The 25,051-nt window shown below is 37.3% G+C and overlaps 1 protein-coding gene across 1 annotated transcript in view; it reads left to right on the forward strand.

The window, feature by feature from the left end:
• Positions 1 to 3,299: 3,299 nt before the first annotated feature.
• The window catches only part of ATF7IP2 (activating transcription factor 7 interacting protein 2), a 55,139-nt gene continuing 33,387 nt past the window's right edge, over positions 3,300 to 25,051 (forward strand). The window contains exons 1-5 of the mRNA XM_032392215.1: positions 3,300 to 3,381; positions 17,001 to 17,857; positions 18,896 to 19,020; positions 22,955 to 23,089; positions 23,709 to 23,811. Coding sequence (XP_032248106.1) covers positions 17,011 to 17,857; positions 18,896 to 19,020; positions 22,955 to 23,089; positions 23,709 to 23,811 — 1,210 coding nt within the window. The 5' untranslated portion in view covers positions 3,300 to 3,381; positions 17,001 to 17,010. The remainder of the gene's footprint in view (positions 3,382 to 17,000; positions 17,858 to 18,895; positions 19,021 to 22,954; positions 23,090 to 23,708; positions 23,812 to 25,051) is intronic.

Consider the following 25,051-nt stretch of genomic DNA (forward strand, 5'->3'; position numbering starts at 1 on the left):
CAAATAAATAAAATATTTTTTTAAAAAAAAAAGGAACCTTGCTTTTATACAGCTCCTACCCTCCCCCTGTATGTTAACACAAATTTCATCTTTACACGTTGACTTTACCTAAAGTCAATTGATTTGTAGCTGTCATTAAATCTAACAATATATTCATAGCAACATCTAGAATAGTATTTGACCAAACAACTGGGCACACAGCCTTGCCAAGTTGACACATGAAATTTAACCATCACAATAATCATACTAAAAAAAAAATCTTCAAGATAATAAGAAATTGTCTAACTCCAGAGATGTTTTTCACAGTTGACAGTGCTGAGAACTATATATAATTCTGACTTCTTTTTTTAAAAGATTTACTTATTTATTTTAGAGAGAGAGTGACAGAGCAAGAGCATGCAAGAGTGGGGGCGGGCAGAGGGAGAAGAGAATCTCAAGCAGACTCCCCACTGAGTGTGGACCCTGACGTAGGGCTTGATCTCATGACCCTGAGATCATGACCTGAGCTGAAATCACCAGTCAGACATTTAACCAACTGAGCCAACCAGACGCCCCTATAATCTTGGCTTCTTATGTTGTACTTTGTGGCTGCTCAAACTCCCCAATAGACAAAGTAGCGACAACGTGCATGTCTTTTTTTAATCTTTTTTTTTTTTTAATTAAGTAGGCTCTACACCCAACGTGGGGCTCAAACCCACAACCCAGAAACCAAGAGTTGCACGCTCCACCAATTGAAACAGCTAGGAGCCCCAGTGTGTATACGTTTTTAAGGTAGGAATGTTGATGATAGGTTAGGAAAAAGGCAGAATAAACTGGTTTTTGGTAGTGCCCATTTGGTAATCATATGAATAGCCCTTTACAAAAAATAGTAATAAACATTTATTGAGCATCTACTGTGTGTTAAACGCTTTATTAAACACTTTACATGGATTTAATCCATGTAATTTAATCCATGCCATAATTCTAAGAGGTTACTTTTTTTTTTCTTTTTCTAAGAGGTTACTTTTTACTATGTTGTGTTATTGGTAATTTCCACTTTACAGATAAGGAAACTGAGGTATCGGTTAGGGTACAATCGTGAAAAGAGAAACCACTGCAGATATTTCAAGCATAATGTTATTTGGTACAGAGAACTAGGTGCTTAAAAGCCTTTGCAGGGGGGCGGGGAAGCCTTTGGAAGGGCTGGAGGAGCTACTGTCACAATGGTTTTCGTTTGTGCCACGGCTTCTGCGGTCCAAAAAGTAGGGAAGTTGCTGCTGCTGTCAGAAAAGTTCAGAAAAAACACTGTTGATTGTCACAGCTGCCTTATATCACTGGAGCAGGGACTGGCAGGGAAGAGAGCCAAAGCCCAAACAAAATACACAGAACAATAATTTATGTCTTTCTTCTACTTTCAATCTCAGGAAGTGCATCCTACTTGGCAAAATGTCAATGAATCCAGAACACTGGCCATAGGGCATCTGGGAAACGTAGCTCCCGGGATTCCAGCCCTGCCTCTGGGATTGCTGAGAGGGGTATGAGAAAGAATGCTAGTATTCATTTTCTACTTTTTCCATAACCAATTACTACAAAGTTAGCAGCTTAAAACAACACGCAATTGTTGTGTCATAGTTTTTTATAAGTCCCAAGCTCAGTGGACTCAGCCCGCAGAGCATGCAACTCTTGATCTCAGGGTCGTGAGTTCAAGTCCCATGTTGGGCATAGAGCTTACTTTAAAAAAAAAAAAAAAGCAGGCAAGATACACTATTACCCTAAATGACATTTCTGAAGTCTACTCACTGGAATTAAGTCCAAATTCTTATCTGACTCCAAATCACTTGCCTCCTACACCCTCTCTTTCTCTCAGCAACCCTATGTACACCCTTCAACCATATTAAAAATTATTTTCTTTTTTTTTTTTTTTTAAAGATTTTATTTATTTATTTGAGACAGAATGAGAGAGAGAGAGAGAGAACATGAGAGGGGGAGGATCAGAGGGAGAAGCAGACTCCCTGCTGAGCAGGGAGTCCGATGCGGGACTTGATCCCGGGACTCTAGGATCATGACCTGAGCCGAAGGCAGTCGCTTAACCAACTGAGCCACCCAGGCGCCCTAAAAATTATTTTCTGAAACAAAAAAACTTGTGCAAAGATTGGCATTGTTTTACATTTTTTGCCAATTTCCTTAGTGTTTGACTTCAGACTGTTGGATTCGCCTGTTTCTGCGTTTGACATGTTGCAATATCACAATGACACTTTTCCAGAAGTTTCTGGAAAATTCCGCTGGACACACCTGAGACCAACAGAATGAAAAAGGCAAATAATGTCTATTATAAAAATAGTATTGACTTTGCAGACCCCCCCCCAAAAAAAAATCCCTGGACCAGATTTTGGGAACCCACTGGGTACGTTATTTTTTTTTTTTAAGATTTATTTATTTATTTGAGAGAGCGAGAATGAGAGAGAGAGAGAGAGAGTACATGAGAGGGGGTAGGGTCAGAGGGAGAAGCAGGCTCCCCGCTGAGCAGGGAGCCCGATGCGGGACTCGATCCCGGGACTCCAGGATCATGACCTGAGCTGAAGGCAGTCGCCCAACCAACTGAACCACCCAGGCGCCCCCCATTGGGTACGTTATTGTGTTCATGACCCAGCTTTCTGGAACGTCTGGCCTTGTCTCGTTTCTCTTGCAGCCAGTAGCTATTAGAAGACCGGTAGCTCTCCCCTCCGCGACTAGAAGAGCTTTATCACACAAATGACGGTTAAGTTCGTTCCCTGCCGTGAGCACAGAGAGGGCACTCAGAACTGACTGAACACACAGCAATCTCATGAAGGGCCATTATGTGCCTCACGAAATCTGACGCAGCCTAAGGTGGCAGGATCCCAGGACAATTCAAAAGACTCAAGAAAACACAACTGGGCTCGGCCCACTCGCCTGTGTCGCAAAATTTAGGAGTCGTCCCAAAACTCCGTAATTCAGGTGAATGAGTTTTTATAAAGGCAATATTCTGAAAATTCAAGTCGATTTTGTAAACAAAGTTTCCCGGGTCACGACTTTCGGAAAACTTTCCACCGCGTCGCGCGAGTCACTCAGAGCAACGGCCCAGCGCGCGGCGCGGACGACACCCCGACAGAGAAGCAGCGGTGCGGCGAACGAGCTCTCGGCACCCCGCAGCCGACTTCCACTTCCCGGCCGCTTATCCCCTCCCCCGCCCGGCCCACTCCAGCAGGGCGCCCCTGATTGGCTGGGCCGCCGCATGTTCGCGCTGCCATTGGCCGGCAGTCCGGGGGGGGCGGGCGCGGGCAGACTTACCTCCACAGGTCCTCGCGGGAGCCTTATTGTGCGCGGCGGTTGCTGTTCGTTGAGCTTCTGTTGAGAGAAGCGGCCGGTGTGGCGCTGCCGGAGGTACGTTGGGGCCGGGCGAGAGCCCCGCGCGAGCGGCGGTTGGCCGAGTCGGCGGTTGCGCGGCGCCGCGCGTCTGTCTGAGGGCCGGCGCCGAAGCCCGGGGACGCCGCGCGAGCAGGGCGGTCGCGGTGACGGGGCCGACCGGGAGGCGCCCGCAGAGTGGCCCCGGGGCTCCGGCCGGGAGGACACCCGCGACGGGCGAGAGCACGCGTCCGCGGCGCCTCCCGAGGGGGCGGTGCGGGGAGCGGCGGCGGCGGCGTGCGCCCGGCGTGGGGGTCGCGGCTGCGGAGGGACACGGCGGCGGCCTCAGGGTTTTGTCCTTCCGAGTAAGTACGGGATCGGGGCCCGGCCGGACTACTTTTAGCGGTGCCGGGGCACCGCGGTCCCGCGCGGCGCTGGCTGGCTGGCTGAAGAAGCCGGGGACCGGCGGGGCCGCACCGAGGCTCCCCAGGGGCGGGGAGGCTGTCGTCGAGAAATGTCGTGGCGCGGGGGGCCCGGGGACAGAGGGGCCCCCTGAAATCTCTCGGCCCAGGTCTGGGGGGCCGGCGCGCGCACGTGTGCCGGACACCTGTTGCGCTGAGCCGCGCTGGGGAGCTGTAGCCCAGTCGTCCTGGAGATGGCTTTTCCGCTGGCGCACAAGCTTGAAAACAGTGCATATCTACTTATCAGAGACCATTTTCTCCTTCCGGCCCCTACCTGACCGGCTTTCCCTCCCATTTCGGCAAAGTTGGAGGATGTGTTGGGTAGACAGAGGAAGCATTTAGTTTGCTTTTGTGTCTCTGACTCCAGTCCGACTGTTCTTGGAAAACTTGACTTCTTCAGCTTTGCCTGATACGGGGCCTGAAGATGAAGCTGCTGACGTGGCGAGCCGGCATCTGTTGTGGGATCCAGGACGAGCTAGCTTTCACTGCCCTAAAGACTTATGTGTGGTCAAGATGTAGAAGAAGTGTGCTCAGTAGCCCTTTAGAAGGAAAACGTTGGACCACTTTGTGTCCTGTCCACTTTAAACGGACTTCGGTTACTCCAGCCTGGGATTTCATACTCTTCCCATGAGGATATTGTCCTGTGTTTATTTGTAGCCAGGAAACGATCCGCGACATAGGTGTTTGCAAAAACACGGTGCAGAACAGTCAAGACCAAGATAACTTATGTCACAGGAGAGCTATTGAAAATGCAAAAATGAAGCCTCTGAATCAAGGTTTAATTACATCGAGTTCAGCTTTTGTGAAGTATGCCTTCGTAGTTTATCCTTCAGTTCGGTTTTTAGAGATGTTGAGTCTGACCCTAATCGAATTAATCTACTTAACTCTCAGTCTTATCTGCAGATTTGTACAGACCACATCCTAAGATTGACTTCTGCCTCAACAGAAATGCATGAACAGTGTCGTATTGGAAATGATTTACGTCTTTTAAGAACTGGTGTGTCTAGGTACATCTTGAATTTTCTGCAGTTTTCCTTATTGACTCTTGTACATCACCTCAGCTTTCAGTCCACTATATTTCCTTGCTACTTAATATCTTGAATTCTGGTGTGAAAATACGGTGTGACCCTCACATCTTTGTGCATATCCTGTAATTCTATTTTAGTGGGTGTTTACAGATGTATTTCATTTCATGTAATCAAATTTTAAGTAATATATTGGGTAGTTGTTACAAATAAAAATAAACTTTATAACTTTGAATGCACAAGTGTTCTCATTGAGTGAGATTATATTAAATATAAAAAAGGACTATATCTTATTTCGTCTCATATACTTGCATCATTTAAATACTCCGTTCTCTGAGCCATTTTTTTTTTTAAAGATTTTATTTATCAGAGAGAGAGAGCACGAGCAGGGGGAGGAGGAGGGAAAGAGGGGGAGGGACAAGCAGACTCCCCACCTAGCACTTGATCCCATGACCCTGAGATCATGACCTGAGCCAAAGTCAGACACTTAACTGACTGAGCCACCCAGGCGCCCCTGTTCTCTGAGTCTTAAACCTTGACAGATACCTTTAAAATGCATTACTATAGACCCAGGTACCTAACTTCTCATCACTCTTCAGCTTTACCAATCTCATTAGGACAGAAAGTTTGTAGTCAGGTAATATTTGGGGAGAAATAACTGACTTTTTGGGTAGGGGAGATAACAGATGTAGTTTGAATTTTTGAACTCCTGATTAAATTTCTTAGGATATAAGGGATGTTCATAGACAGATCTTACTACATTTAACCATTAATTGTGTAGATGCACTAAATGTATCTACTAAATGCGGTACCATTAATGTATCTCCGTGTCACAAGTGTGTATAATGGCAAAAGTTCCTGAGGCCTGTTTTGGTACTTTAAGGAAAGAATGACCCTTGTTGGCTTTCCAGAACTTAATCTTTATAAGTTGAGTATACATTTAAGCAGCATTTTATAAAGCTATATGAAACTCCTCTTCCTGGGGATGTAAAAGTAAAGACATATCTCTGCTCTCAAAGCTCATGACTAAAAATATATGTTTGTAATGGGATATTCAGATAAGGAAGTTGTTTTCTTGGGGGAAGGCTTTTTTGAAGAGGTGATCTTTAAACATGACCTTGAAGGAGTTGGGAAAAAGGGGAAACATTGATAGATGACAGTTCTGATGAATTTGAAAACAGTGAAAGATAGGTTTATAGGAAATCAGTAGATAAAATTCAATAGCTTCACAAAAAACAAAATATAGGAAAGATAATACAATCATGATAGTCTGATTATGTAGAAAATACTTGCCTATAACAACTTAAGTATTGATTTAGCTACCAATGTGATTAAAAGGTGCATAGGGTGTAGAAAAGAGCTAAATCTCATCTGTAAGTATAGGAATTTGATAATGGTTAGAATTTGTAACAAGAAATAACTAGTGTGAACGTATTAAAAATACTGAGATATAAAAAAACAAATGGTTAAGTTAGTTAAAATTGACTGTCACTGGGCGTTAAGGAGTGCTGACAGGCAACTACTTCATTTCATTATGAGCACTTTATACTGTTTCATTTTATGGTATTACATTGGTAAAAGTTTTTAAAGTAAAAGCAAAATTGTACTAGCACTTAGAAGGTGGCTGATGCAGCTGGTCCATGGACCACACTTAGAGCAGTAAGGATTAGTTCATGCTCATTATGAGATTGTCACCTGGCACAAGTTGATCAAGTTTTGTCATTTTGTTGACCATTATATACCCCTGAAGATAACCCTGTCTCTTCATAATTCCTTACCTGATTTGTACTTGTGATACAAGATTTCTTTGTGTCTTAAGATCCTGGGTTTAAATGCTGGCTCCGAACTGTGTTTCCTGGGACAAGCTATATAACCTAGCTCAGGTTGGTTGGTTTTCAAGTTTCACTTTTTAGTAAAGGGAAGGTAAAGATTTGGTTCAATGGATTTTTAAAAAATATAACAAGACTTGCCATTTATTTAGTGCTTACATGTATTAAGATACTGTCTCAACAAGAAGCATTATGAGAGATTTCATAATGAAGAAAACCAGTCCATCACCAGGAATAGAGAAACTCAAATCAGTATCTACGTGAAGCTTCAAACTATATAAAGAAAAAAGCACAATGATTAAATAAAAAAAAAAAAATAGACAAACCTACAGTCAGTGTTTTTAATAGCTGGAAGATTGTGAACAGCACAACTAAAAAAATCTGAACTAGTTGGCATTTACGTATAATAACAACACACCCAACAGTGTTGGAAGACATGTTCTGCTCAAGTATACGTGGAGATTTTGGAAAAATTGACCGTGAAGCTAGCCTCAACAAATAAAAGATTGAAATCATTTTGGAGGATATTCTCTGATTACAGTGCAATTAAGCTAACTTTCAACAAAAATATAAATAGGGAATCCGCAATTGCCTGGAAATTAATCAGTGTTTTAAATAATCCACAGATCATAGAAGGAATTGTAATGGAGATTGGAAAATATTTTGAACCAAGTATTAAAATTGAGGTAGGGTTTATCAAAATGTGTAGAATTCAACTAAAGCAGAACCAGAGGAAAATTTTATAGCTTTAAATGCAAAGTGAGAAGGGGAAAGGAACTGAAAGTTAAAAATCTGAGTTTTCATCTCAAGCTAGAAAAAAAAAACAACAAATCAAGCCTGAAGAAAATGAAATTAAAATGCCAACAGGAAATGATGAACACTATGTACAATAGAAAGAAAAGCCAAGTCAGTGCTTTGAAAATATTGATTAAATGGATAAATTTCTAGTAAGAATGATGAAGAAAAAAGAACTGTCACTAATATCAGAATCAGAATAAAAAGAGCATTACACCAGGCTCAGTGAAGCCTGGCTGGCTACCAGGACAAAGAAGGAGCAGTGGCAGAAACAACAGCTGACATAGTCCCTGTGCCAGGCAGCCATGGGCCAGAGTGACTTCAGCCTGCTGGACCACTGGGGCCAGGCTTGCTGCAAAACCAACCTCCAGGGCCAGTGGGTGTCAATATACTTCACTCACTGTCCTGACATCTGCCCAGATGCGCTAAGAAGCTGGTGCAGGAGGTAAGACAGCTGGAGACTGAGGCTGACCAGAGCTCCACCACCCCCATCCATTTTAAAAAAAGAAAAGTACTACAGATCTTGCAAATGTTACAAATATAATTAGAGAATATAATGAAGAACTTTATAAATTTGAAATTCTGTTGAAAGAGAAAAACAACTAAAGGTAAACAGATGTAGAAAATATGAAGGTAAAGAGGGATGTTTTATAAGAAAAGGACTAGTCCCTCAGGAGGTTATAACAATTATATATACATATGTGTGTATGTATGTATTATATACACCTAATAACAGCACCAAAATACATAAAACAAATATTGACAAGAATTGAAGGGAGAAATAGACAATTCAATAATAATGGTTGGTGACTTCAATACAGCACTTTCATAATGAATAGAAAACTAGGCAGGAGATCAATAGCACTTGAATAACACTACGAACCAAGTAGACCTTAGAGACCTCTTGTAAACAGTTGAAATAACAGCAGAAAACACATTCTCATGTACCTAGAACATTCTCCAGTATAGACATACAGAGCCATAAAACAAACCTCAGCAAACTTAAAAGGATTGAAATCAATGAAGTACACTCTGATTACAGTGGAATGAAATTAGGATTCAGTGCCAAGAAGAAATTTGAGAAATTCACAACTGTATGGAAATCAAACAACTCCTAAATAACCTATGGGTCAAAGAACTCCTCAAGGGAAATTAGAAAATACTTTCAAATGAATGAAAATGACATAACATTCCAAAACTTTGAAGTGAAATCAAAGCAATTCTTCGAATGAAACTTGTAGTCAGGGAGCCAGGGTGGCTCAGTCAGTTGAACGTCTGACTCTTGGTTTCATTCAGCTCAGGTCTTGATCTCAGGATCATGAGATCGGGGCCCCACATCAGGCTCCACATTCAGCAGGGAGTCTGCTTGAGATGCTCTTTCTCCCTCTCCCCCACTTGTGCTCACTCACTCTCTTGCTCTCTCTCTCTCTCTCTCAAATATATATATATTTTAAAGGAAATTTGTAGTGATGGACACCTATATTTAAAAAAAACGTCTCGGGGCACCTAAATGATCAGTCGATTGAGTGTCCAACTCAGTCTCAGCTCTGGTATTGATCTCAGGGTTGTGAGTTTAAGCCCCACATTGGGCTCCATTATGGGTGTGGAGACTTTTTTTTTTTCTAAAGGCAAAAAAATAAAGATCTCAAGTCAATAACCTGACTTACTCTTAATACAAAAAGAAGAGCAAACTAGACCTAAGTCAGAAGAATGAAGGAAATAATAAAGATTACAGCAGAAAGTAATAAAATTAAGAAAGAAAAAATAGAGAAAATCAAGGAAACCAAAAGTTATTTTTCAAAAAGACCAAAATGACAAATCTTTACCTAGACTGAATATGAAAGAGACTCAAATAACTGAAATCAGGAATGAAAGAGGGAGCATTAGTACCGACTTCCAGAAGTTACAAAAAATGATGAGAATACTATAGAACAATTCACTTCTATGCCAGTCAATTAAATGGTTGAAATAGACAAATTCCTAAAGAGACCCAAATGAACAAAACTGACGCAAGAAGAAATAGAAAATCTGAACAGGCCTATAACAAGTACAGGGACTGAATTAGAACACAGAAAAGGTACTGCATGGAGCACTGGGTGTTATACGAAAACAATGGATCGTGGATCACCACATCAAAAATCAATGATGTATTGTATGGTGACTAACATAACATAATAAAATTTAAAAAAAAAAAAAAAAACACAGAAAAGGCCAGTATCAGATGGCTTTATTGTTGAATTCTACAAAACATATAAAAATACCAATTTTTTTCAAATTTTTTTAAGAAATAGAAGAGGAAGGAACAGTTCCCTAATCATTCTGTGAGGCCAGGAGGCCAGTATTCTTCTGATAACAAAATCAGACAAAGACCTCATAAGAAAACTACAGAACAGAATCTCTTATGAATATAGATGCAAGAATCCTCAGCAAAATAGTAAAAATTCAATCTAGCAACCCAGAGAAAGGATTATACACCATGACCAAGTGCTATTTATCCCAGGAATGCAAGGCTGGTTTCACATCCAAAAATATATGAATGTAATCTACCATATCAATATAATGGAAAACAAAGCCATATGATGATGTTAATAGATGCCAAGATATTTTCTAACAAAATACAATGCTCCTTTACAATAAAGCATTCAACAAAGTAGAGATAGTTAGGAAATTCCTTATCCTGATAAAGGGCATCTGAGAAAAATCCACAGCTAATGCCATATAGAATGGTTAAAGACTGAAGATTTTCCCCCTAAGTTAGACAAGAGGAGGATGTCAACTTTTGGCACTTCTGTTATTGTACTGTAGTTTCTAGTCGGACTAGGCAAGAAAATGAAATAGAAAGCATCAAGACCAGGAAAGAAGAAATAAAACTACCAACATATGATAGGATCTTGTTTGTAGAAAAAACTAGAGCTAAAACTAGATATAAAAACAAGGTCAACAGTGTTGCAGGCGAGATCAATATACAGTATTCTGTTGTATTTCCATGTACTTAGAATGAATAATCCAAAAATGAAATTAAGAAAAATAGTTTCATTTACAGCAGTATCAAAAGGAAGTGCAAAACTCTAAAAACTACAATATACCTTTGAATGAAATTAAATACCTAAGTAAATGGAAAGACTATCATGTTCATGGATCAGAGTACTTGATAAAATTGAGGTTGCCATACTCCCTAAATTGATCTATCTAGGTTCAACACAATCCCTATCAAAGTCCAGTAGCCTTCTTTGCAGAAATTGTTAATCTGATCCTGAAATTCATATATGTATTCAAGGAACTCAGAATAGTGCAAACAATCCTCAAAAACAAAGTTGAGGACTCATATCTTAAATTTAAAACTTAACAGAAAACTACAGTAATTGAGACCTATATATCAGTGGGATAAAACTGAGAATCCTTAAATAAACCTTAAGATTTAAATTAATTGGTCTTGACAAGAATGCCATAACAATTCATTGGAGGAAAGAATGGCCTTTTCAAATGGTGCTGGAACAATAAGCAGCATCATTAACCATCAAGGAAATGCAAATCAAAATGACAATGAGGTACCACATTACTCTCACCAAGATGACTCTACTGGAAAAGAGATAATGAGTGTTGATGAAGAGATACTAAAACAAAATCCCTCATACACTACTGTTGTGAATGTAAATTGGTCCAGATGGTTTTGAAAATAGTCTTTTCCTCAGAAGATTAAATATGGAGTTACAGTATGATTCAGCAGTTCCATATAGACATATAACCAAGAGAAATGAAAACATGTCTGCACAGGAACTTACACATGAATGTTGATAGCAGATTTATTAATAATAGCCAATTTTGGCTTTGAAGCAGAATGTAAATATCCAAAATTATTGTTGAAAGTATATATAACATAAAAGTAAGGTAAAAATCTGGGATGTAAAGTTTGAATACTTTTTAAGTTTTGTTTATTTAAGTAATCTCTACACCCGATGTGGGGCGCCAACTCATGACCCAGAGATCGAGTCACATGCTTTTCCAACTGAACTAGCCAGGCACCCCTTGAATAGTTTAAGATAATATATATTTAAATAATATTGTTTTACTCTTTACTTGAATAGTTACTGAAACACTGGCTGAAATGCTTTTAGAAAACTTTTAATATACTAGAATCCATGGAATCATGAAGCATATGTAGACCTTATAAAATAAAAAGGACAGGGGCGCCTGGGTGGCTCAGTCGTTAAGCATCTGCCTTCGGCTCAGGTCATGATCTCAGGGTCCTGGGATCGAGCCCCACATCTGGCTCCCTGCTCTGCGGGAAGCCTGCTTCTCCCTCTCCCACTCCCCCTGCTTGTGTTCCCTCTCTCGCTGTGTCTCTCTCTGTCAAATAAATAAATAAAATCTTTTAAAAAAATAAAATAAAAAGGACATTTTCATGTTTGAGTATAATATGGAGATATCAAACAATAGAAAGTAAAATATAACAGCAAAACGCTATGAAAATCAGAAGGCATAACACCAAGTGTAAGTTAAAGCTTTAGTGGCAATATTAAATGTAAATGGATTAAATTCTATTAAAAGATTCATTAGGCTAAAATATTTTCAATAAGTTTTACAAAACACATCTGAAACAAATTGATGGGACGTTCAGCAGGAGTTATATCATCAGATGAATGAAAGGTAACATTTTTAAAGTTCAAAATTAACAGGATACTCTCCAACAATTAATTATACACCTGAGGGCAAAATGAAATTAGATACCTTCCTCAGTATATTCTAAAATCAATTCTAGATGGATTTAGGACTTAAATAATAAAAGACAGATCTTTAAAACTTGAGAAAATATAGATGACTTCTCTTTCCTAACTTGTGCTGCTGGATAGTACCATGATTTTAAAGATCTGTGTGAAATGTTGCTTATTTGACAGCAAGGGAGCTGGTTGAAGAGAGAAGTTCTGATGATGGCAGGGATCCCCAATTAGACTGTCTTTTATTTTTATTCTCCCAATAATAAATTTCACTAAACCTCTCTACAGTATGTAAATTGTCATTTATCTTTTAGGCAGTTACCAGTACTTAACTTCCCTGAGCCTTTTACTGGCAGTTTTACTTATTTTTCCCTAAGCATACTGATGCAGAGGTTTTCCAAGTGAAATACCTCTCCATAGTGCCCTGAGTTTTATAAGCTAACAAGTTGCACACTGTTATGACCAATTTTCTCATGTTTATAAACTTTAAAAATAATTCTCTCTAAAGACAAGTATCTTATGATCTCACTGATATGAGGAATTCTTTTTTTTTTTTTTTTAAGATTTTATTTATTTATTTGAAGAGAGAGACAAAGCGAGAGAGGGAACACAAGCAGGGGGAGTGGCAGAGGGAGAAGCAGGCTTCCCGCCGAGCAGGGAGCCCGATGCGGGGCTCGATCCCAGAACCCTGGGATCACGACCTGAGCCGAAGGCAGACGCTTAATGACTGAGCCACCCAGGCGCCCCTGATATGAGGAATTCTTAATCTCAGGAAACAAACTGAGGGTTGCTGGAGTGGTTGGGGGTGGGACGGATGGGATGGCTGGATGATGGACATTGGGGAGGGTATGTGCTATGGTGAGTGCTATGAATTGTGCAAGACTGATGAATCACAGACCTGTACCTCTGAAACAAATAATACATTGTATGTGTAAAAAAAAAAAAGAAGAAGAAGATACTAGGAAGGGAAAAATGAAGGGGAGGACATCGGAGGGGGAGACGAACCATGAGAGACTATGGACTCTGAGAAACAAACTGAGGGTTTTAGAGGGGAGGGGGATGGGGGGATGGGTTAGCCCAGTGATGGGTATTAAGGAGGGCACATATTGAATGGAGCGCTGGGTGTTATACGCAAATGATGAATCATGGAACACTACATCAAAAAATAATGATGTAATGTATGGTGACTAACATAACATAATAAAATAAAATTAAAAAAAATAATTCTCTCTGAGCAAGTATTCCTATTATATATTCACTCAGGTCTGCTTTTAGATTACGTATTTTTATAATTGCACACCATGGTGCATGTCTGTGTCCTGAGATAACTTAGATCAGAAGGCTTCTATACCACCAGTAGGCCTCACTGTTTCACATATTACCTAGAGGTGGGGAAGGATTTCTCAAAGAGATTAAAGTTTAGCCATTAAAGAAAAAAAAAAGAAATGTGTATTAAAATTAGGAAGATCCAAAGACAAACCACAAATGAGAGAACATACTTGTAACTCATAAAACAAATGATTGACAGAGGATTATTATTCATAATATATTAAGTTCTCTTAAAAAATAAATGAGAAAAGACAGACCAGTCAAAAACAAAATAAGCAAGATATAACCAGGAATTTTGCAGATAAGGAAATATGTATAGCCAATAAACATAGGAAGATGCTACTAATTAGGGAAATGCAAATTAAGACCGTGAGATATATATCCATATCCAAGTAGATTGGTAAAAATTAAATCTGGCAATACCAAAGGCTTGAGAGGATGTGGATAGTGGTAACTCATACATTGCCTGTAGGGGTGTATATTGGTATACCTGCTTTGGAAAATAATTTGACTATCTTGAAAATTTGAACATTTGTATATCTTATTGCTACCCAACAAATCCACTCAAAAAATATTTATAGACATGCACCTTGAAACAGTAGTCGTAGCAATAATGTTAGTAAGAAAAAGAAAACTGTAAATGACTCAAATATCCTTCACAGAGAACTAGATAAACAAGTTTTGTTATATTGACCCAATGGATCATTATGATGCCATTAAAATGTATGAATTACTGATACACACAATTTCATGGATGAGTCTGGGGATATGCATGAAGAAACGTGTTAGAAAACTATAGTCTGAGGTGCCTGGGTGGCTCAGTCGTTACGCGCCTGCCTTCGGCTCGGGTCATGATCTCAGGGCCCTGGGATCGAGCCCCACATCAGGCTCTCTGCTCGGCAGGAAGCCTGCTTCTCCCTCTCCCACTCCCCCTGCTTGTGTTCCCTCTCTCGCTATCTCTCTCTCTGTCAAATAAATTTAAAAAAAAAAAAATCTTTAAAAAAAAGAAAAAGAAAACTATATAGTTTGCTTGAAAGTAAGTAGAATTAAACTGTATTGTTTACACATCACATTTATAATGAAACTAACCTAAAAAGTAATAGAAGTATAAACTCAAAATTTAGGATACAAAATTACCTTAGGCTGGGGAAGAGGGGGAAGAGGCATGGTGTGGGAAACCTTGGATAGATACAAGTTACTGGTGGTATTTGGCTGAATGGTGGGTGGTTCAAAGATATTCAGTATTTTCATACATTGTCATACTTCATAATTAATGGACATTACATGTCATGTGTGCATCAAATGTAGAGGCATATTTACCCCAAAGTTTTCAGGGCTTTTCACTAGTTTGGGCCTTTTCTAAAGGCCCTGAGAAAGGACCATAGCAGTGTATTCACATGGTTGGTAGTTTCTGTAAGATTTATAAAATAAGATATTTCAACTATAATCATTTAAGACTACTGTTTCTCTTCATCTTGATTTCTCCTTACCTTTGTGTCACCTGGGAGTAGAATAGCTTCAGGCAGTTTGTGATTGGGAATATACTTAGTGTGGGTTTAATAGGATACATTTGTGGTTCATAGTCACTTTTGAACGTAGGTAATTATTGCCTGTTGGCCTGATTGTGATGGTCTACAGTGCCTGGCCCCTGCAATATATGAGTGAAGAAGCCACGAATTGAAATTTATGAAGCCAGAGGTAGTCAGGAAAAAATATTCCAATTACCTGATGTTTAAAAACATAAGTAAAGGATTTAGTTCTCATGGATTTCTAGTCAAAAGAACTTCTCTTTTTGTTAAAAAAATAATAGCATATTCAATTAAAAATTCACTACATTTTTTTTTTTGATAGGAATTCTGTCTTTAAAATAAAGTAAGAATTTTTGTGTTTATAGGGCACATAGCTATAGCAGTACCAACAAAAAGTATGTCTTTACATGAAGCTGATTGTTTTATGCATCCTGATTATCAGTTAAAATTTAATCAACCATGCTAATGGGGCACCTGGGTGGTTTAGTTGGTTGAACATCCAACTCTTGATCTGGGCTCAGGTCTTGATCTCAGGATCATGAGTTCAAGCCTTGCATTGAGCTCCACACTGCTGGGCATGGAGCATACTTAAAAAGAAAAAATTAATCAGCCATGCTAGAAGAAAGATTTAGTTTGTTCATTCTCTCTATGGGAAATACTGCAAAAATTGTGTTCATGAAGAGGCAATCAAATATGTAGTCCTATAGGGAAAAACCTTATATTGAATCAGGCCCTTAATTAATGAAAGTATGCTATTTTTTTGGATTTTGTGATTTTTTTTTAAAATACATGACAGGTCTGTTTTTGTTTTTTGGAGTTTTTGTTTGTTTGTTTTTTAAGTAGGCTCCATGCCCAGTGTGGAGCCCAACACGGGGCTTGAACACATGACCTTGAGAGCAAGTGTCAATGCTTACCGGCTGAGTCACCCAGGCCCCCCTATACATGACAGACAGGTTTTTAAAATTTGAATTTGTTGTGATTTTTTTTTTCTTGTTCTAAATAAATATTCACCTCAAACTTCAGGTCTCACAAATCCTGGAACTGTTCCTGATCAAATGATATGGTAAATTAAAAGGATATAGTAAAGGAAAGCTTCAAGTAAGGTATAGTGATAAATGAAAAAATTATTCAGGTAGCTTTGACTGGGTTATTTGTGCCTTCAAAAGTCCTAGATTCTGTCTTTTCAGTTTAGTAAGTTCTCTATACTTTGTTAGATAACTGGCCTATGATGCCCGTACATATATATTTTTTTCTTTTTTTGTTGTTTTTATTATGCCTTTGATTGCCTTGTAACTTCACAGTTATTTCCTTTAAACCACTTACCTACCTACCTACAGTTTAGATCAGACTTGATATAATGGGAGAGAAACACTAAAATATTTTTCTCTGCTATGTAGATTTTTATTAAATTATGAAAAATAATTAAAAGCTAAATTGGCTTTCTTGTTTGAAGTAGCATCATGTTGTGTATCTTTAGCACTCATTTTATACTCCAAACTTTTGGGAATACTCCTGCAGTACCATTTATTTTGGAAATTTGAACATTAGGAAAACTTTAAGATGGTGCCACTAGGTATAGAAAATGGAAAATTCTTTGCAAAACATTGAGTTTTGTTTTTATGAAAAAAATGCAATTTAATCTTTAGATTATATAAGGTATGGCCTGCTTGGATAATTGAAACCAGACTTCAGTGGTTATGGCAGTGAGGTGAGACAAAAAGTGGCCAGATAAAATTAACAGGCTTAGTATCAAGTAGAGGCTTACTGGCAATATAAAGTTTGAATTTCTATAGTTTAGATTTATAGAAAAAAATTAAAATTACTTGTACATTTTCAGTGACAGATGAAAATGGATGTAATTTTCAAGAAAAATAATTATCTAAATCTCTAGAAATAGTCTGAACGTTAATATTACAAATAAATAAGCTTCTGTCTGTTAGAGAAGTGCATTTAAATATGGTATTTTAAATTCTAGGGTATAAAAGATGGCAAGTCCAGATAGAAGTAAGCGGAAGATACTAAAAGCCAAAAAAACAATGCCTGCAAGTTGCCGGAAGCAAGTAGAGATCCTGAATAAGTCAAAGAATGCTGAAGCACTGAAAACAGCAACTGGGAATAATGTGTCAAGTGGTAATCAGAATTCAAGTACTGGTGTCATAAAGAGCAAAAAAGGACATTCTGAAAATGATGCTTCCTTATTGGACTCTAACAAAAATTCAGTATGCTCAGAGAAAAGTAAAGCGTTTTCTCAGAATGTAATGAAACCACTAGAAATTGTTGATTCAGAAACAAGATTGGAATACATTGAAGAACAAGTTGTGTGCCCTTACCAAAAGCCAAGCAAAACAATAGAATCTTCCAGGAAACTCTTTACACAAGAGGCAAAAGATTCACAGAACACTTCTGAAAACCATATTGAATGTCAGACAGATATAACAAGATCCTATTTTGAACGACATGAAGAAGATTGTAATGTGAAATCCATTTGTTGTCCATCTAGTGTATTGAGTGGTATGGTTCAAATGCCAAAAACTACAGTAAACAACACCTTGGATGATAAGAGAATCGACAAGATAGTTTCTTATTTAGAAACAAACTCCAATTCTGAGTCATGTGATAAAAGACAAAGTGACATTTTAATTTTAAGTTCAGATACCCGTTTTCTGCCTGTTGATAAAATACCTAAGTTGGTGAATTCAGTCATTTCCAGTAACTGTGCTACTGACATTTTGAAAAGTGAAGAATCCTGTAGAACCTGTCATTCCAGCATTTCAAATTTTGAAAGTATAGACTCAACACGGCTGTCAGCACTTGACACTGATAGTAATAACAGTAAGTGTATACTTATGCATCTTTTGGAGAAATTAAAATAGTCATAGTCACTTTCCTTTTGGGGGATGTTTTTTAGCCTCAGATACAGAAACCATAGAGTGTCTGTAGCCAGGAAAAAAGTAAATGATAACATTAATCGTTTCAGAGTATCTTGTTTCTCAACCATTTAGGGTGAGGAGGGGGAAATGGTATCCTCCATATCTGAAGGGAAGTAAATTCTGGCAAAGAAGGAATCAGTCGCTTTCCCTTGAGAGTACAAAAAAATCAAAAGGTGACTTATGGCAGTTGTTTGGTTTATTTCATCTACATCTCTTCTTATTTTGAAGTTTTATTTATTAGATTAATAAGAAGGCTAGTTGAAAGAGTTTTTTTAATCATTAGTGAACTCATTTCTTTCCATAGAATTGACCTGGCTGATAGATAATAGGTATATATACACATAAACATACGTATGTGTATGCGTGGAGTGACAGAGAAACATCAAATAGTTAACCAATGAAATTCTAGAGTTATAAAATTATTAAAATAGCAAAAATAAATTTCATTTGAAGTAGGATTTTTTTGTAAGTTAATGAAATATAAGGAAAACATTTTGTAGGATAAATTTTATTTGTGTTCTTGTCTAGGCTACATAGTGATCATTTAATAAGATGGATTTAAAATTATTTAAAAATAATAGGATCACCTATTAAAAATATGTAGGACTGCCTAAGTAACTGTATAAAAATAATGTAAGACCACTGAAGTAACTAGAGGATTGAAATGCTATAATTTATTCAGTTCTTGTTGGTATTAAATAGGTATTAAATGAAGTTGAAAGGAAAGTGTATCTGAGACCAGAATCCTACCTAAGAACCTAAGATAATCATTTTTTTAAGGTTAGTTTATCACAATTTTTTAGACAATTACATTTTCTAAAAAATGCTGCCTTGGTCACATTTTAGTTTTTCTATTTCCTTAGTCCCTGGATTAGAGAATTCCCTTGTTTCCTTCCTTAGAAGGAATATTTTTACTTCCTGATCTTTCCATTTCCCCAAGGCCATAATCAAAAGAAGAGGATGTTTTCAGAAAACAAAGAAAATGTTAAGCGCATGAAAACTTCAGAGCAAATTAATGAAAATATTTGTGTAGCTCTGGAAAAGCAAACAGCATTGCTGGAACAGGTAAAATATTGGGGCTTATATATTTGCTTCAGAAACTTCTGATGAGTAAAAAATGGTAAAAGTTAATTGATCTCCACGATGATTTAGTACAGAAGACTTTCACTTGGTGCAAAAGTTGTATATGAAAATGGAATCAACTGATGGAGATATTAGGGAAAGATAATTGTTTACATTACCAAAACATGTAGAGTAACCTAGAGAATCATGTGTAGGTAGAGTGCTGTAGTAGAAAGAGAATGGACTTTTTAGTCAATATTACATTTAAATCTCTTAGAAAGTCAGACAGTGCGTGACCTTAAGCTTTGCTAAATAATTCAGTGTCTTTTGTTCTGGTCTTTGGGTTCTCTGATCTGCAGCTACAGCCATTTGTATACCTTATCACAATTGACCCCTACTTCATAGACTCAGACAACCCAGAAGTCCATCATAAAGTTCTGCTGCATTCGGGTTTACTTGCCCTAATTTCCAGGTTTACACAGATTTGTTGGATTTTCTGATACTTTGTTTTATAGCATCATCAAATGCACATTTTGCTTTCATTTTGCCCCATTTTATTTCATTGTACTACAGCTTCCCATGTTTGATCAACTCTTGAGTTTAAGTGTAATGAACTTCAACTTTAATAGGTCCTGTAATGAGGACCTGTTTTAACCATCATGTTTTGGTATTTTACTACCACTAGAATTATTCAACTGAAAGTCATTATGTAGTAGATTAATGTCTGTCAACTATAATGGACCAAAATGTTTTAAGCCAAACTATCCTGCTGTTTCAGAAACAAAAACACTACTGTTTTCTAAAACAGACCATTATAATTATATAGTTACATATTATATGAATATGTATTCACATAATAAATAAATGGAAACCTTTTTGAAAGATTCATGCAGAACCAGCATGAAAGGTGAGTAGCAGTTTTTCCCTTTCTACTTTGTCTTTTCTTCCAGGAAGACCAAAGGAAACACTAATAAAAAAATATGTAAATATTCTGTTATTTGCAGGAAAGAGGTGGCAGAATTATGGTGAGCATAGATCTAGCTTAAGAAAAAAGTTTGGGATTCCAGTCTTATTCCCATTGATTAGTAGCTGAATTTAGAAATAAGTTCTGATAGGAACATATGAAGAAAAAATTTAATCTTTGAATATTTTGGTGTCGCTGGCATGGAAAAATCAGTTTTCATTCATTACTATTATGTGTCTCACAAAATACTTGGTCTGAGTTGACACAGAAAATGGTCCTTCCCAACGAGGTTTGAGGAATGCAGTTTATTTTGTTTTCTCAACCACCACCACCCTCCTCCCTGAAGTTTCTTGCACATTCTTCAGAGACATCTTGGGTTTTAGCTAATTACTATCTTTTTACCTATCTCCAAATAGCTAGCTTTCCATCATTTGATATTTTAATTCCTGTGCAAACAGTTAACTCTCTAAACCACATCTATTTGGGGTTTTTTTTTAGTTTGAATCCCAGTGGAATAGGGCTAGCATTCTGACATTATTCTTCCCTGAGAGAGTCTCAGAGCTGTTGACTCTTCTTTTTTGAGGTTTTTATAAGGATCTTGGCCTTGCTGATTCCAATTAAATTACTGAAGTGGAGGAGTTTTTCTTCTAAAGTCCAAGTTATTCACTCTACCCACCATCTTAGAAAGTTGAGGCAGATTGAAAATATATAATTGCTAGTCTTTCTCCAATCTTTAGGCTACTTTTGCTGCCATCTGCAAATTGTACCTAGGATTTCCATCAGATAACATAATTTGGGACACATTACCATCAGCAGAAGACATTTATGAGGTATTTGGTGGAGGTTATTGGGTCTTCCTTTTTTATGAGTAACATCGCCACTAAATGAGAAATGTCCAATCTAACCAAGAGTAACAATCTGTGGATGGGCATTTAGTCCTTTTAAATAACCAAGTTTTAAGAGTCTGCCTCCATCTGAATCACCAAGAGTACTTACTTGTTTAAATTGTGGTTTATTGAGCTCCCTCATAGCTGAAGACTGTTGTTTTAGGCTACTCTTTTCTCAAACTTACCTAATAAAAATTACTGGAGGTGCCTGTTAATTAGACAGCTTTCCAGGCCTTTTTCCAGGAAATTCTCTTTGGTGAATCCAGGCTAGGGCCTAGGAATCTGTGATTTTAACAAATATCCCGGGGGCGCCTGGGTGGCTCAGCCGTTAAGCGTCTGCCTTCGGCTCAGGTCATGATCCCAGGGTCCTGGGATCGAGCCCCACATCGGGCTCCCTGCGCTGCAGGAAGCCTGCTTCTCCCTCTCCCACTCCGCCTGCTTGTGTTCCATTTCTCGCTATCTCTGTCAAATAAATAAATCTTTTAAAAAAAAACAAATATCCCGTGTGTTACCAGGGAAGTTTCACAAACACCGTGTGATCTCCGCTTGTTAGCAAAACAGTATTTCCACATTCAGAACATTTAGAAAGTTTCTCCAAGATTCATCTGAGTTTGAGCTTTACATGTTGACCCAGCCACTGAACTGGCAAGGCTGTAGTAATCCATAAAAACCACATATGGGTGGTTTTCACCTGTTAGTAAAAATAGTATGTTATTTTGAGCACTTACTAGTTGAATCAAATACTTAAAAGTTTGACAGTAAAAATGATAATCATGTCTAATGTTAAGAAATCACTGAAGAAATGTTAAGCATTACAGAAAAAAAATCAAGTAGATGATGTTGAAGAGCAAGAACAATTGGAAATGAGAAGGAAAAACCTTGGGAATAATCAAAATTGTTGAATAACCCTAATCATCCCAGTGATATCAGTATAAAAGAGTTTAACACAGAAGCTTTGTGTTCCAATTTCAAACACCAAGAAGCAAGAATTTAGGGGAAAGATACAAATATTACTAATAAATACCTTGGGCGTATCATGACAGGTTTTGTTATTAAGAAACACTACCTACTCTGTTACGAAAGCAGCTTACAGGAGGATACAAATTCAGCAGAAAATTACAGTGGATATTTCTGAATATATGGCTGAGCAGAGCTATTCATATCAGTGGGCATTGAGATTAATTATGCTCCCTGAGAATAGGCCCGTCTGTTTTCTAAAAAACAGCCAGATAATGAAATGCATTAATGTTTCATGTGATAGCTACTGTTAGAATAGCGTGCATGATGCCAAATAGCATTAGTCACTACCTAATTAGTCCTGACTTCTCTCCATTTTAACAATAGAAAGTCACCCCCTAAAAAACCTATGCAAGTAAAGTCGATTACCTTGCATATTTATTTCCTTTATATCAATTCACTGTTTTCTATTTTCTGGAGCTCTTTCATATATTTATCTTTTATACCCTTATAAAAATCCTATTAGCATCACACGTTCAACACTGTATTACCTACCCATATGTGGGCAAGGAAGATGAAGCTGAGAGGTGTTGTGACTTCCCAAAGGTCATATAGCTTTGTTAATGGCTGGGTCAAGGCTTGGACTTTCATAATTTGCTTCATATCCACTATAGACCAACCAACCATTTTCACTGGGCTCTGGCTTTCAGATAAGTGGAGTTCCTTTTTGTGGAATACTTGGTTTCAGTTATGCTCATTAAAAAATATAAATGCAATATAGGCTTTTACCTTTCCTTTAATATGTATTATGGAATTCAGCTGAAACTGTAGGAAACAAAAATTAGCACTGGGAGAATAAATTTATGTTCTAACATATCCATATATTTAGATACTGGGTGTGTTTTGCTAAATTTGATATTCAAACTTCTGGTAATATTAGATCCTGGGTGTGTTTCGCTAAATTTGATATTCAAACTTCTGGTAATATAAACATAAAAATGTGAAAAATGTATATTTTATCAGTTACAATAAATCCAGAAAAGAACAAAGCTATTTTTAAGGAGTAGAAAATAAAATTGCTTTTAAATTTGAAACATGGGGTGTTCTGGTTTTTATTTTAAAATTCTAGGTCAAACATTTGATTCGACAGGAGATCTATAGTATAAATTACAAACTATTTGATAATAAGCTGGAAGAATTGACCGAACGCATTGGGAAGACACAGTGCAGGAATAAACATGAAGCAATAGCTGATGAACTCTTCGTAAGTTTCTGATTTCATTTGATTTCATTTGAAGTAGAATTTGGTGATATTTTACATATTAGGAAAGGAAAACAATAAAGGAGACCCAAATCTGATCCTTGACCACAAGCCTGGTGTACTGTACCATAGGTAATAGAGTTTATTAGCAATACTGACCCTTATGAAATTGGAAATATTATTCTATGTTCTTCTGTTGTCAATTGTTCTGTGTCAATTGACAGGCTTAATATGTAAGCAGTTTCTTTTAATTCAAAATATATCCTGTATTAGAGCTTGTACAATGTGTTTGAAACTGTTTTGGGGTTTTTTTGTTCTACTCTTCTAGGATTACTTGCTGATTGGTGCTTCCTACCAACATTAATTTTATTATGACTCAATTAAAAGTTTGATGTTTTTATCTTCCATTCTTGTATGTCATCCTGGCATCTTTGCTTACATAAAATAAAATACATTTATATGCTTATATAAAGTAAATCTTTGCTTATATAAAAATTTCTCATTTATTTGGATGGATGTCTAAGTCTTAAAAGACTCGTTTGGCAGATACATAGTTTTCCCTCCATCTCTATGTATTATTTAGTACTCTGGTTTTGTATTTGTTTTTCTCTTTTTCTTCTAGGCAAAAATATCAAAACTTCAAAGACGTATTAAAGCAGGATTGCACTCTCAAAAGAATTGCTTGGAACCAAATGTATTAACCAGTAATACAGCCTGTAAGGTTGGTATAAACACATATGAGTTTTAATTGCCTCACTGACCCACCATTATAGGTAGTTGGATTTTAAGATATGAAATATATTTCCAAACTAAGAAGGCTTTAAAGAAAAATTTATATTTAGAATGTTCTTGTGATGCTATCTCTGGAGAAAATACCCTTAGGTGGCCAAACATAAATGCCACTTGTATTTCTTACATCAAGTGATTAGAGAGGTGATTTGTGATCCCCACCATTTTATCAGGATAAAAAGTTTCAAACAGATACTACAGCAAAGTTGACAAACCTTTACAGTGAACATTTGTATACACAGCACCTAAATTCTACCTTTACTATTTTAATATGTTTATTTTTGTCATATATCTGTCAATCTGTTCATCTCCTAAGCCATCTTTATATTTGGTGCATTCATAAATACTAATGTATTTTTTTGTATCAAAATATACTTTGTAGCATACACTTCCAAAATATTTCAGCAGGGGTATCATTAGAGTTTGGTATCTGTTTATATTTTTCATATAAAATTTAAATATAGTCTTCAGTATACATTCACTGAATTTTTTTCTTGTAGTATCTTTATTTGCTTTGGTATCATATTTATGCTAGCTTCAGTAAATGCATTGGGAAGCATTCCTTCCCCTGTTTTCTGAAAGTCCGTGTAAGATTTTTTTACTTCCTTAAATGTTTGATAGAATCCATCTCTGAAGACTATCTGGGAAAGGAGCTTTCTTTGTAGGAAGACTTTTTCTTGAAATTCAATTCTTTAATAGGTAAGGGGCAATTCGGATTTTTCTATTTCCTCTCATATCAGTTTTGTAAGTTACCTTCACAAGGAATGTGTCCCTTTTATCTAAGTTGTTGAATTTGTTGACATAAATTATTATTTTTGTTTACTATTCCAATCACTCTTTATTTTTTTATTTTTTTTATTTTTTAATTTTATTGTTATGTTAGTCACCATACAATACATCATTAGTTTTTGATGTGGTGATCCACAATCCATTGTTTTCATATAACACCCAGTGCTCCATGCAGTGTACGTGCCCTCCTTAATACCCATCACCAGGCTAACCAATCCCCCCTCCCCCCTCCCCTCTAAAACCCTGTTTGTCTCTCAGAGTCCATAGTCTCTCATGGTTCATCTCTCCCTCCAATTCCCCCCCCCCCTTTTTCCCTTCCTTCTCCTAGTGTCCTCTGTGCTATTCCTTATGTTCCACAAATAAGTGAAACCATATGATAATTGACTT

Source organism: Phoca vitulina, unplaced genomic scaffold (genome assembly GCF_004348235.1).
Source record: "Phoca vitulina isolate PV1807 unplaced genomic scaffold, GSC_HSeal_1.0 scaffold66, whole genome shotgun sequence".
In the NCBI taxonomy this organism is placed as follows: Eukaryota; Metazoa; Chordata; class Mammalia; order Carnivora; family Phocidae; genus Phoca; species Phoca vitulina.